The sequence below is a fragment of the Triticum aestivum genome, chromosome 7A (genome assembly GCF_018294505.1).
Source record: "Triticum aestivum cultivar Chinese Spring chromosome 7A, IWGSC CS RefSeq v2.1, whole genome shotgun sequence".
Taxonomy (NCBI): Eukaryota; Viridiplantae; Streptophyta; class Magnoliopsida; order Poales; family Poaceae; genus Triticum; species Triticum aestivum.
Window position 1 is genome coordinate 533,466,564 of NC_057812.1, and position 12,505 is coordinate 533,479,068.

The following is a 12,505-nucleotide window of genomic DNA, read 5'->3' on the forward strand; positions in this document are numbered from 1 at the left end:
CTGCGAGAGTCATCGAGAGGAATCCCGCATGCTCATCATTGTCTCTGATCTGAACCAATCAGAGCCAAAGCCATCAGATCGCCAATGCATATCCGCATTGTACAAGGAAAGCACCACGCCATGCTACTGCAGGAAGCCCTAGCTTCACTTGCCGCCACCTTCCAGGGCCGCCGAACCGCCGACCACCGCAACCATGTCTGCCGTGACCGCGCGAACACGCCGAGCGGCCATCACCACCCGCTCTTCCATGTTGCCCTACAGCTCCGCTGCCTCCGCCCACCACCACGCCGCCGCGTTGCGCCGCCACGACCCAGATCCGGGAGAAGCGCCCCGGGCATTGGCTGACCCGCCTCACATGTTCCCGATGCAAGAGGGAAGAGGACCTCTGCCACCGACGTCGGCCACCCAGAGCTTCGCCCGATGGCTTCTCCAGCAGCGATGGAGGGGAGGACGGGGATGGAGGCGGCCCGACAGCTAGGTTTGGGGTCTCCGCCCGAGTCGGGGCGAGATGGGGACGCGTTTTTGTTTTTTGTTTTGACAGAATATATGGCAGACGTGTTGATGGTCAGTGCTCTTGGGTTGCTTTAACATACGTGCGCATGTGAGTCACGCTCTCGTGTACGCAACTAAACCGGCTTTGCGGTTTTGCCTCCTAGGAAACTTCTCGTGCCCTCTGGCGACGGAGCGTTCGTAGGATTAGGCTAAATCTGGTGAGCGTGATTTCGATTCAGCTTTCATCCACGCGATTCTCCGATTCCAAATCCCTATTCCCCAACTCCCAGCAATCCCTCTGATTCCAAATCCCTCTACCCCAACTCCCAGCACTCTCGGGCGCACTCTGTCTCCAATCTCCAGCCGTGGTTCGGGGTGATTTTGGGGCAAACTTTAGCTTTGCTGCCCACCCTTGGCCCTGGTGTGGATTCAGCAGTGGGGAGTCACCAGCAGTGTGTGAGGATGAGCACAGAGTCCGCTCCCGCTGCATGCATGGCGGTGGTGGCGGCAAATCTGATGGGTGGCGAGGGCACTGGAGTGGGTGGTGCCCCGTTTGAAGCAGATGATGTTGTGGCAGAGATGATGAAGAGGCTAAATCTCATAGCTGAAGAGGCCACAGCGGTCATTCTTGAGGATGAAAATGAAGAAGATTTGGTGAGCCTGGATTGGGCACTAATTGGCAAGGTATTGTCTCCTAGTATCCTTCATGTTCAGACTATTGCATCTGCGCTGAGACCGGCTTGGGGAAATTCGAGAGGTTTGTCAATAAAACCAGTGGGGGATAACACTTTTATTGCGGAATTTGCAAGCAAGAAGGATATGGATAGAATTTTAGCAGGGGGGCATGGACTGTAGGTAAGCATGCAGTCTTGTTCAATATCTTTGACAAAGCTGAAGCCCTCTGATGTTACCTTTGACAAAATCACTATTTGGGCCCGTATCAGAAAACCCCGATTTGAGTTAATGAACAAGTTTGGGGGGGGGGTCACTGGGTGCTAAGCTAGGAAAAGTGGAGAAGGTTGATGTTGATAGTGAAGGACGGGTAAGTGGCGATTGTTTGCGAGTTCGTGTTACAGTTAAAGTCTCGGAACCGTTGTTGAGATGGGTTACTGCATATTCAAAGAAACACATGTCTTTTGATACATATGAAGTTCAATATGAGAGGCTCCCTCACTACTGTTTCTCTTGCGGCATTATTGGTCACTCTTCTCTGGAATGTCCGAAACTAGGTACAGGAGACAAAGATGGTAAGTTACCTTACAATGCTGATAGGATGTGTGTGAAAGATGATAGAAAGAACGCCTTTTTGTCCCCAAAATCAGGACATAGCTCACAATCCAGTGGAAGAAGCTCTCTTTTTGGGGAAGGTAATAATGACGCTCAAAGACTTCAAAAGGAGAAATCAGGGGAAGAGGAGGCAACTGCGACAAAGCTACAGAATGAGGTTACCTCCCCAATGAAGACGGAGGAACAAAATTTCAAACAAAAAGGCAAAACAATTTGTAGTGAGGTCAACAAGGAGCTATTCCTAGTGCAGCCTAGCAGTACTCAGATGATTGGACAGAAGAGGAAGCAAGTGAAGGTATACAGACCCAAGATCCAAGTTCTGAACTCTCAGGAAAAAATGAGACAGGGGACAGATGCTTTAACCCTCACACTTGGAGAACAGAACACTAGTACAAGGTGCCCACCTTTAGTTACTTTACCAATTGGAGATTAGACCCTATCAGAATCCTACAAGAAACGAAAAAAGGAGCTCGACAACTTCTTAAGATCGGCGGATCAGGCGGAGGTTGCAAGGATGCAGCCCCGCCATACGCAATGAGGCTCTTGTGTTGGAATTGTCGCGGTCTGGGGACGGACGCGACAGTGGGCGAGCTAAAATGGCTCGTCAGTAAATATCGTCCCTCCCTCCTCTTCCTATCCGAGACGAAGATGAGGGATTCAAGAGCTCGGAATTTCATGTGGTCTCTGGGATATTCAGGTGCTTTTGCACTCAGTTGTGAGGGTTTGAGTGGCGGGCTTGCTCTCTTTTGGTCATCAAATATCTCGGTGTCATTGAGAGCATATTCGAAGCAATTGATCGATATTATAGCCAAGGCAGAAGATGGTGCTAGTTGGCGAACAACCCTGGTATATGGTGAACCAAGGAAGGAATTGAGGCACATCTTTTGGGACAGACTTCGCTTCCTGAAGGCTCAGTGGAAGGGACCGTGGATATGCGCTGGAGACTTCAACAAAGCTTTGCATGATGATGAACACATGGGCTTTCGAAATAGAGACGAACATCAAATAGCCTTGTTCAGAGAATGCCTAGATGATTGTGGGCTCGTGGACATGGGGTATATTGGCCCTAAATTTACATGGTCCAACCGACATAATGCTGAGATGAATACAAGGGTTAGACTGGACCGAGCAGTAGCGAATGGTGATTTTCTTCAGAAGTTTGATAATTGCACTATTGAGAATATCATCACTACTTCGTCTGACCACTTTGCGATTTTGATAACAATGGCGAAGAGTAGCGATCAAACAGTCATAAATCCAGTGCAACACTCTTTCATATTTGAAGCCGCATGGATGAGGGCACCTGATTACGATCATATGATAGATGAGAACTGGAAAAATCTCAAGAGCGACACTCCATCATTATATAACACATGGTCTGCTCTTAAGAAGTTATCTACCTCTATTTAGAAATGGAGCAAGGTTTCCTTCGGCTCGGTTAAGAAAGAAATCAGAATGTTGGAAAAGCATCTTGCTACCATAAGAAAGAATATTCCAGCCTCAAACAACTCGGATGAAGAGAAGAAAATTGAACTACGGTTGTGTGAACTCTTTGAAAGAGAAGAAATCATGGCCCGACAACGATCAAGAGTGGATTGGCTACGGGAAGGGGATCGCAACACATCTTTCTTCCATGCACGGGCATCGGCCAGAAGAAGAACAAATAGAATAAAATTCTTGTATAAAGCCGATGGGTCAATATGTAAAGATCATGAAGGGATCAAAAGTATGGTCTATGAATTCTATGCAAATTTATTTACTTCTGAACCTTCTGATTCATTAGATGCAGCCCTTGAAGCAATCCCAAGAAAGGTTAATGACAAAGTTAATGAAGCTTTGTGCCGAGAATATACAAATGATGAAATCAAGGCTGCTCTTTTCTAGATGGGCCCTACTAAGGCTCCAGGACCTGATGGCTTCCCTGCCCTGTTTTATCAGAGACATTGGGAGATTTTAAAGGATGATGTATGTGCGGCGGTGAAGGGTTTTCTGTTGGGTTCAGATATTCCATATGGCTTCTGTGACTCGGTAATTGTTTTAATCCCAAAAGTGAACTCTCCTGATGTGCTATCTAATTTCCGGCCTATAAGTTTGTGCAATGTTATTTACAAAGTTGCTTCAAAAGTTATAGCTAATCGCTTAAAACCTTTTTTGCTGGAAATAATTTCTGAACAACAGAGCGCCTTTGTGTCAGGGAGAATAATTACTGATAATATCCTCATTGCTTATGAATCTCTCCATACAATTAGAAAGCAAAAAGTAAAACACCCTTTCTTTGCTCTCAAAATTGATATGACAAAGGCATATGATAGAGTAGAGTGGAAATACCTCAAGGGTGTGTTGCTGAAACTGGGCTTTAATGCTAGATGGGTGGAGATGGTAATGAGATGCATAACTTTCGTGAAATATACAGTCAAAGTCAATGGTGATTTTACCGAACCTTTTAAACCTACTAGAGGTATTAGGCAAGGGGATCCAATCCCCTACCTATTTTTGCTATGTGCTGAAGGCTTATCTTGTTTGTTGCAGCCAAAAGAAGCGTCAGGGGACTTGAAAGTAATTCGCAATGGTAGGTTTGGTCCTCCTATCTCCCATCTCCTTTTTGCTGATGATAGTGTGTTCTTTATTAAGGGAGATGACAAGAGTGTCGAGGCCCTAAAATCAGCACTACATACGTATTGCAATGGGTCTGGACAGAAAATTAATTTGCAGAAATCGTCTATATTTTTTGGTACACATTGTGACGAACAGGTAAAGGAAAGAGTGAAAAGGAAAATTGGAGTCCAAGATGACACATTACAAGCTACTTATCTTGGCATGCCGACCTGGGTGGGACGTTCACCGACTAATTGTTTCAATTTTCTCACTGGTCGGATATGGAAAAGACTTAATGGCTGGAGTGATAGGCCATTATCAAGGGCTGGGAAAGAAATTATGTTAAAATCGGTTGCACAAGAAATTCCAACATATGTAATGAGTTGTTTTCTGCTTCCCATTAGCGTTTGCGAAAAGATAAGAAGATCAATTGCAAACTTCTGGTGGGGTGTAGAAGATGGCAGAAGGAAACTACATTGGAGATCATGGAAATGGTTATCCTCACCAAAGTTCCTAGGAGGCATGGGATTTAGGGACATCTCAATTTTCAATCAAGCCAGGTTGGGTAAACAATGTTGGCGTCTTTTAACCGAGCCCAACTCTTTATGTGCCCGAGTGTTAAAGGGTAGGTATTATCCTGATGGGGATTTCTGGACTGCGAAGTGCACGAGGTCTTCATCTTACACATGGCGTAGTCTGATGTATGGGAAGCGATTGATACAAAAAGGCCTGCAGTGGAGAGTGGGAGATGGCAAACAAATACATATATACAAGGACAATTGGATTCCAGATGTGATTCCCGGAACTCTGCAACCAACGAGTGAAAACCAATTAGTGAGTTCCTTGATTACCGAGAGGGGTCAACAATGGAATGAGGCAGCCATCAGAAATAGATTCACAGAAGACATGGTGGAGAAAATTCTGAGTATTCCTTTAAGTACAGAAGGTTGTACAGACTTTGCCTCATGGCCCCACACAAAGAATGGTGTCTATACTGTGAGATCAGCCTATAATCTAGCTAGAACGATGAATTTCTGGGGAGAGCAGAGTGTAGATGGCAAAGGTTCAACTTCTGAACAGAAGCCATCGGAGAAAATGTGGAAGAAATTGTGGGCAATTCAGTGTCCTAATAAAATGAAAGTAGTATTATGGAGGCAGGCACATGATTGTCTCCCTACAGGCTATCAACTTCAAGTAAGATCCATACCTACAAGCTATAATTGTTACTTTTGCAATAAGGAGGAAACTGTTGAACACTGTTTTCTGCATTGTCACTATGTTAAAAAAATCTGGAAAGAACTTAAAAAGGATTATGGAATTTGCCTGAACCTGAAAAGCTTTACCCATATTAGGCAATGGATATTAACATGGCTATTTAATGCTACTGATTTTCATGCCATTGTTTTTGCCGTGGCAATTTGGCATATTTGGGAGAATAGAAATGCTCATCGTAATGATGAGGCTTTAATTCACCCACTTCGTGTTGTGGGAAAGATCAAAGCCTATATTGAGTTCATCAATTTGCATCTTTTCAGTTCGACCAATTTCAGTAGGCGCGAGGCCTTGAAGTCTAGCCAAAATTGGTCTCCACCGCCGGAAGGGTCGATGCTTATCAACATGGATGCAGCAATCTTTCCTCAGTCTACAAGAGCTGGATTTGGCGTGGTCATTCGCGACCATCGGGGGATGGTGCAAGCGGCAAGCAGAGGCTACTTTGCTCGAATCCAAAATCCTGAAGTTGCAGAAGCCATGGCACTTCGTCAAGCTTTAGTTCTTGCTGGGGAGAGAGGTATGCAGAGAGTCATGGTGGCTTCTGACTGTTTATCGCTGATCAACAAAATCAAAGAACCAAATTTGGATAGATCCCCTATGGGAGCAATAGTCCACGATATCAAGAACTGGGCTACAAAGTTTAGGTCTTGTAACTTTATCCATGTTTATCGATCATGTAATTTGGCAGCTCACACTCTTGCCAGGTCGGCAGAGTATGATGGTAGATCATGTTGGTTTAATGAGACTCCTGATGTTATCAGAACCATTATCTGTAATGAACAAGCTTATGTATAAATAAAAGGCTGCTGCCAATTACCTCAAAAAAAAAAACTAAACCGGCTTTTCTTGCATCTAGCGGGCTGTCTGTTTTTGCTGGATGCAGGCAAACACACCATCCTTTGCGCATGGCCAAACAACATCAAAGTTTTAAAATGGTGATCAGTTTCGACCAAAAAATAAACCACTCAAACATGCTTCCATTCCAAAAAAAAATTAAACTACCCAAACAAACCCCAACACAAACAGAAGCGCTTTCTCCCCCAAAACTAATTAGGGAAGCGAATTGTTTGGCACACTTTCTTGCTAGACATTTTCCATGACTTTAAATCGAATTATGAATTGTTTGGCACACTTTCTTGCTAGACATTTTTCATGACTTTAAATCGAATTATGAATGGAAGGACGAAGCCTCCCAGCTTCTTAGGGGGTGTTTGTTTCCAGGGACTTTTTTGTGTAGGGACTAGAAAAAGTCCCTTTTAGAGACTTTTTTACCAAACGGGAGGGACTTTTTAGGGACTAAACTAGGCATTTGGGACTAAATGAAGAAGACTCTCAAGGAGAGTCTTTTTGGGACTTTTTGAGACTTCTCCAACAATGCCCTTTCATGCACCTATTGGCCCGCCACCCCATAGTGTTGTTTGGTTGTTATTTTTCTATATACTAGGGGCAACATGGTCATTTAATAACCTCTAAGAAAGGACCAGGGACTTAGTCTATGGAAACAAACAGGGAGGGACTTTTTTAGGGACTAGAGACTTTTTAGTTGGGACTAGAAAAAGTCCTAGGACTAGAGAACCAAACCCCACCTTATTACCACTTTATTATCACATGTAACTTGTGGATGTAACTTTACCACAGATTGAATAAAAGTGCCATGAGGCCTTCCCTTAAAAAACAAATTTTTTAAAACGGACAGCTCTATCAGAGTTTAAAAACGGTGACCAGTTTTGGCCAAAAATTAAACCACTGAAACATGCTTTCCGAGCGTTGCTTAGCCATCTTCGGCTGGACATGGCAACGACGGCACGGGGTGTGCTTATTAAAAGGCAATTCTTCATTCTTCAAAACAAAAAAAAATCCATATCTTGTTTCTGTATCTTATAAATGAACTGAAGTGCTTATTTGAAGGCATTGCTTCAAAAAGAAAAATGCTTTCCAGCAGAAGTGTAAAAGCGAACAACACGAATATGTGCCAGTTCAATTTTAAAATTAGCCATCTTCGACTTGCATATAACACGAAGACACATAAGCCCTTAGGACCTCTTTGATTCGCTGGAAATTTTGCATACATAATACAACAACAGAGATTTAATTTTCCTGGCGAGAGGCGAAGACACATAAGCCCTTAGGACCTCTTTGATTCGCTGGAAATTTTGCATACATAATACAACAACAGAGATTTAATTTTCCTGGCGAGAGGCCATCAAGGGTGCGGCGCACCGGCATGTCATACAACAAGGGGCTTCTAGGACACTGACTAAACACTTCTGCTACTACTAGTAGCACTAGATTCTAGCACGCTGACTGACTAAAAACAGGGAGGACGACACTTTGTAGAACACATGGAATAATGAGGCGATATAATCTATCTCCCGTTCTATCCATCCATGGCATGGACGAGGATAGAATGCAAGAAAGATCGATTGGTAGTTTACCCAGGCCCGCAGGCCGGCGAACGCCGAAGAGAGCTTCCATCAGCAGGGGCGGCGGGGCTGGAGGTGGCCGACCACGTGCTCCGCCGTCCAACGCACGCCGTCGCGCGGCGGCTCGAAGCGCACCGGCAGGAAATCCTTGCGGCCGCCGCAGGGGAACCACGACGCCGAGAAGTGCGCCACGAGCCCGTCCAGCCCCTGCATGCGATACGAATTACGAACCCCAATCCAATTACATGATGATGGCGGACATTAATTAGCGCGCAGCCCGCGACGGGGAAATTGAACCGACGAGCCAGAGCGAGCGGTAACTAGGCGCGTACCTCCAGGCGCGCGTGCACGACGTCGCACACCTTCTTGGAGCCCGCGGCCTCCCAGCGGTGGCCGTCGAGGTGCGCGTGGAGCCGCCGCGCCGCCGCCGCCGTCGTCATGTTCACGAAGGCGTAGCCCTTGTTGAACATCGTCCTGTGCAGAAGACAATAAACCTCATCAAAAAGGTGCACACGGATTGGATTCAAAGAGTAGGAAAAAGTAGCATTGATTGTATGGAAAGTAACTCTCGGGAGGGGAAACCGCTAGCAATCATACCCGAAGTCGACGGGGACGTAGAGGAAATCGTACTCCGACCTGACCCCTTCGCCGTCGCCGCCGAGCTTGGCGTTCTCCTCGGCGCAGTGCTGGTCGAGGATGGCCATGAATCTCCTCTTCCTGCAATGTCCCGTATGAAGCCAATCTTTAAGCAGAAGACCCAAAAATATAAGCAAGAACTAGCTAGGTGACATGAGATCGATCAAACAAAGAGGGCAAACAACTAGTATTACATACATAAATTTATTGGGAATATTGCGAATCATCAGGGACGTGTTGTTCTCTTTGGGGTTGAAGGCGAGGCGTGGCCACTGGCGACTGCGCGGTTTGCCCGCGGAAGACGTACGCGGCGGGGGACGCAGAAGCGGCGCTCGCGGTGGCAGAGGCGAAGTGGGCGGCTCCCTGCTCCAAGGAGTGAGGACGGAGCGGGGGGAAGGCTCGTCCCTTACCTCTTCCTTCGAGGCCACCTCGCCTCCGTCCTCGATGCTCTCCGTGATTCGACAACGGGTCGCCGATTGCGGTGGCGGTGGCGGCGTCGTGCAACAATACACCATCAATGGAGCGGGGTATCCGTATGCTGTCTGCAGCGGGAACGAGGGCATCCCCACTGTGTGGTACCAGTCGCCGCCGTAGGCGAAAGGCCACCCGTGCGCCGGCGAGAGTGGGGGCGGAGGCGGCGGGTAGGAGAAAGGAGAGGGGTTGCACCACGTGGGAGCGAGTGCCATCGGAAGGTAAGGCGAGGCTACGGGGTTGAGGCGGGAGACGGCGGAGGCGGCCATTGTTTTTGGGCTGGAGGTGAAGGAGGAAGGCGAACAAAGGAGAGACCTGAAGGAGAAATAGGGAGGCACCCGGTCCCCCGGTCCCCCGGTCCTTATAAAGGAAGGAGGAAGACGAAAAAGGAGAATCGGCCTAAAGGACTAGTGATTCGTTGCTTTTTTTTCCTTTCCTTGTTGCAAAAGAGTAGGATTTCCGGTTTTCTGAAACCGAAATGTCTCTTGTAGTAGTACTACTTGAAAAGAATAGCGTATTGTGAGCTTCCTCGTACAGAATATGAAAATATTTACTGAATAATTTTTTTTGTTTAGTCCAAATCAAATTTACTCACAAACACGCGGTATACAGCAGATCGATATGTAGAAACGATTATCTGCCTTTTCCGTGGTGCGGTGCAACCAAACAACTTTCATATATTTTTTCTAACACAACAAACGCAGATGCCTATATACACACATATAAACTTGTCCCTATGAAGACATGACATGCTATTTCTATGAGCACCTATGAGATACTGAATCGGTACAACATTTTAAGATTGATGAAGTCATCACAAACACCTTTATAGTCAACAAGAACGTCTTTTTCCATAGAACGAACATCGTGGAAAAGTCTGAAATAAATTCAGAAAAATGCACGGACAAGTCTAGAACTTGAGCTGTGGGTTGGTCCCACCATGAAGAACCTACCCATCTAAGATATCAGATCACACACCTTCATATTTTATTAGATGGTTTTAGGGTCACATTTGATTATAATAATTATAAAATTTTAGGGATTAGAAGAATGAGGATCAAGTAACTAAACCTGATTGAAATGCATTCGGATAGAAAACTCACATGTCATGTATTAAATTTTTTGGATTTGCCAAATCTCATCTAGATGAGGAATAACAAAATCTTATCTAACTTCTACACATCATTTGAGTAATCAAACAAAAAATAATAATAGACCTGTACGAATCTTTATGGAAATCAAGTGGTGCAGTAGGAGTTAGATGTGGTTTGGTTAAGTCTCATTTAGACAAACGTTAGACACACCCTAAAAATTTCTACTATATCTTAAGACACGAACAAGTTAGGGGGCATCTTAAGGCTGGTCATAATGGGGAGAAACTTAGGAGTAACATCACACACTCCAATACAAATTTGCTTATGTAGCACATATTTAATGAAGATGGAGGTGCTTGTGGTAACTAGCTAAGTTACCGGAACATCACACACTCCAAGAAACAATGAGTAACCTAATAAATACATCGTTGCATGACAGTACATAAATGTTCCTACCCACTATGAAGATAGTAACATAGTCTAGGAAAGTGTGTATGTTACTAGCTTATGTTCTTACCCATTGTGACCAGCCTAAAATGTCCATTGTACTCTTCTTTATAGTACGCATTCTCGCAAAAAAAAGTATGCATTGAATTTTAAAAAGTATGTGCTTCTGTTGAGGACTCAAACTTCATGATCCAAATCGATGTCCGCATATGTACCCATAGATGAAATCTACAAAAAAAACGTCCCTAGGAAAATACCTGCCATCCGAATAAATCTTAGGTTTAACCGGGAAACATGTCGTTACACCTATTTTCATGTCTCACATATTACAACATTGCGGGGATTCAAAGGGCATAATTGCTTTTAAAACAATTAATTGGAGTATCTTGAGAGGACTTCACTCTTGCAATCCAAGTTCTTTATCAAAGTATATGGTAGATTTAGAGTGAAGTTTAAGTATAATGCTAATGAGCTACATCATTTCTACAAGATATCGATGCATCTATGCATTTAGGAGATTTCACAACCTATATGATTACCAGTTGCACCCTACTATCTAGGCTGAGCAAAAAGGGCGACTGCCCTGCCCTGAGAGGAGGAGGGCCTCAAATACTGAATTGTACAAGTAATTATTACACTACTCCCTCAATTACATTATGTAAGGTGTATTATTATTGGTCCGTGACCAAGACACATGATTATAGACAATTTAGGACAAAATTACCCTTGGCTAATTCGTTGATTAGCGACAAGTAAATCTTTTAGGCTAGGAAAGGAATAGATATACACAATCGGGAGAGAGATGCTTTCCTTTTTTTTCTCTACATGAAGAGATACAAGCAATCATGAAAGAGATACTTTTTTCTTTTTCTGGAGGGCTAAAACCAGAATTGCAGGGAATTAGAAGAAATGCACCTTACATTGTGAAATTTTATGAAAAAGTAAATACACCTTGTATAAAGGAACAAATTGGGTATTATATTGTATGTTACTAGCTAATTTGTCCGTTCATTGCATGGAGGCATCCATATCTTAGTGGTTAGACACCAAACATGTTTGACATAAATATGGCTCCCATGATATTCAAGATTTTGGTAAGATCTGATTTTGATTTGACTATGGACAGGGAAGACAAGGAGTGTTTTGATTTAGATGGAGTTTAGTAAGATTTGATTTGGTTTGGGGTATAGGAAGGGTAAGGCAAGGTAAGTTTTGATTTGGTTGTGGTTTTGATAGGATTCGATTTGACCGAGTTAATGCAGGAGGTGGGGGAGAAGGTGGAGACGAAAGCGACTGTACAACGATCAGTTCCCTTTTAATAGTGATGAGGATGTCCAAAATATTACGGAATACATAAAAAATAGCCACAATTTGGAGGAGCCCCAAGTCCATGTCACATACTAATAGCATATACCATCTGGGAACAAGCCAATCCAATCTACAATCGAATTTAAGTAGGCTACTAGTATCTTTTTGACGAGCATCATGTATGCCATAATTAGATTCCTACCTTTAATTAGGATGCAACTTTTCATTTAAGAAAATAACATTAGCTCTCATATACACCATACACTAGGTCAAACCAAGTGAATTACAGACAAGCATATCAAAAACCAGATCGTATACACTAAAAAGAGGGAATCGATAATATTTTCATTTAGTTGATTATGACAATAATGATTACTCTAAGTACATGTACAAGGCATGCACATGTTGTCCAATTATTACTAGACCCTGCTTGTAAGAACATTTATCATACACTCAAAGTTTATATAGATATGCTTACCT

At 44.1% G+C, this 12,505-nt stretch overlaps 1 protein-coding gene across 1 annotated transcript; it reads right to left on the reverse strand.

Moving 5' to 3' along the window:
* Positions 1-7,706: 7,706 nt before the first annotated feature.
* LOC123151838 (protein MEI2-like 6) lies at positions 7,707-9,496 on the reverse strand. The gene is made up of 4 exons (XM_044571481.1): positions 8,904-9,496; positions 8,667-8,786; positions 8,402-8,543; positions 7,707-8,276 (listed from the first exon to the last, which is right to left on the reverse strand). Exons 1-4 carry the CDS (start codon positions 9,443-9,445, stop codon positions 8,121-8,123), a joined length of 960 nt encoding a protein of 319 aa, XP_044427416.1. The 5' UTR covers positions 9,446-9,496; the 3' UTR covers positions 7,707-8,120.
* Between the last annotated feature and the right edge of the window lie 3,009 nt (positions 9,497-12,505).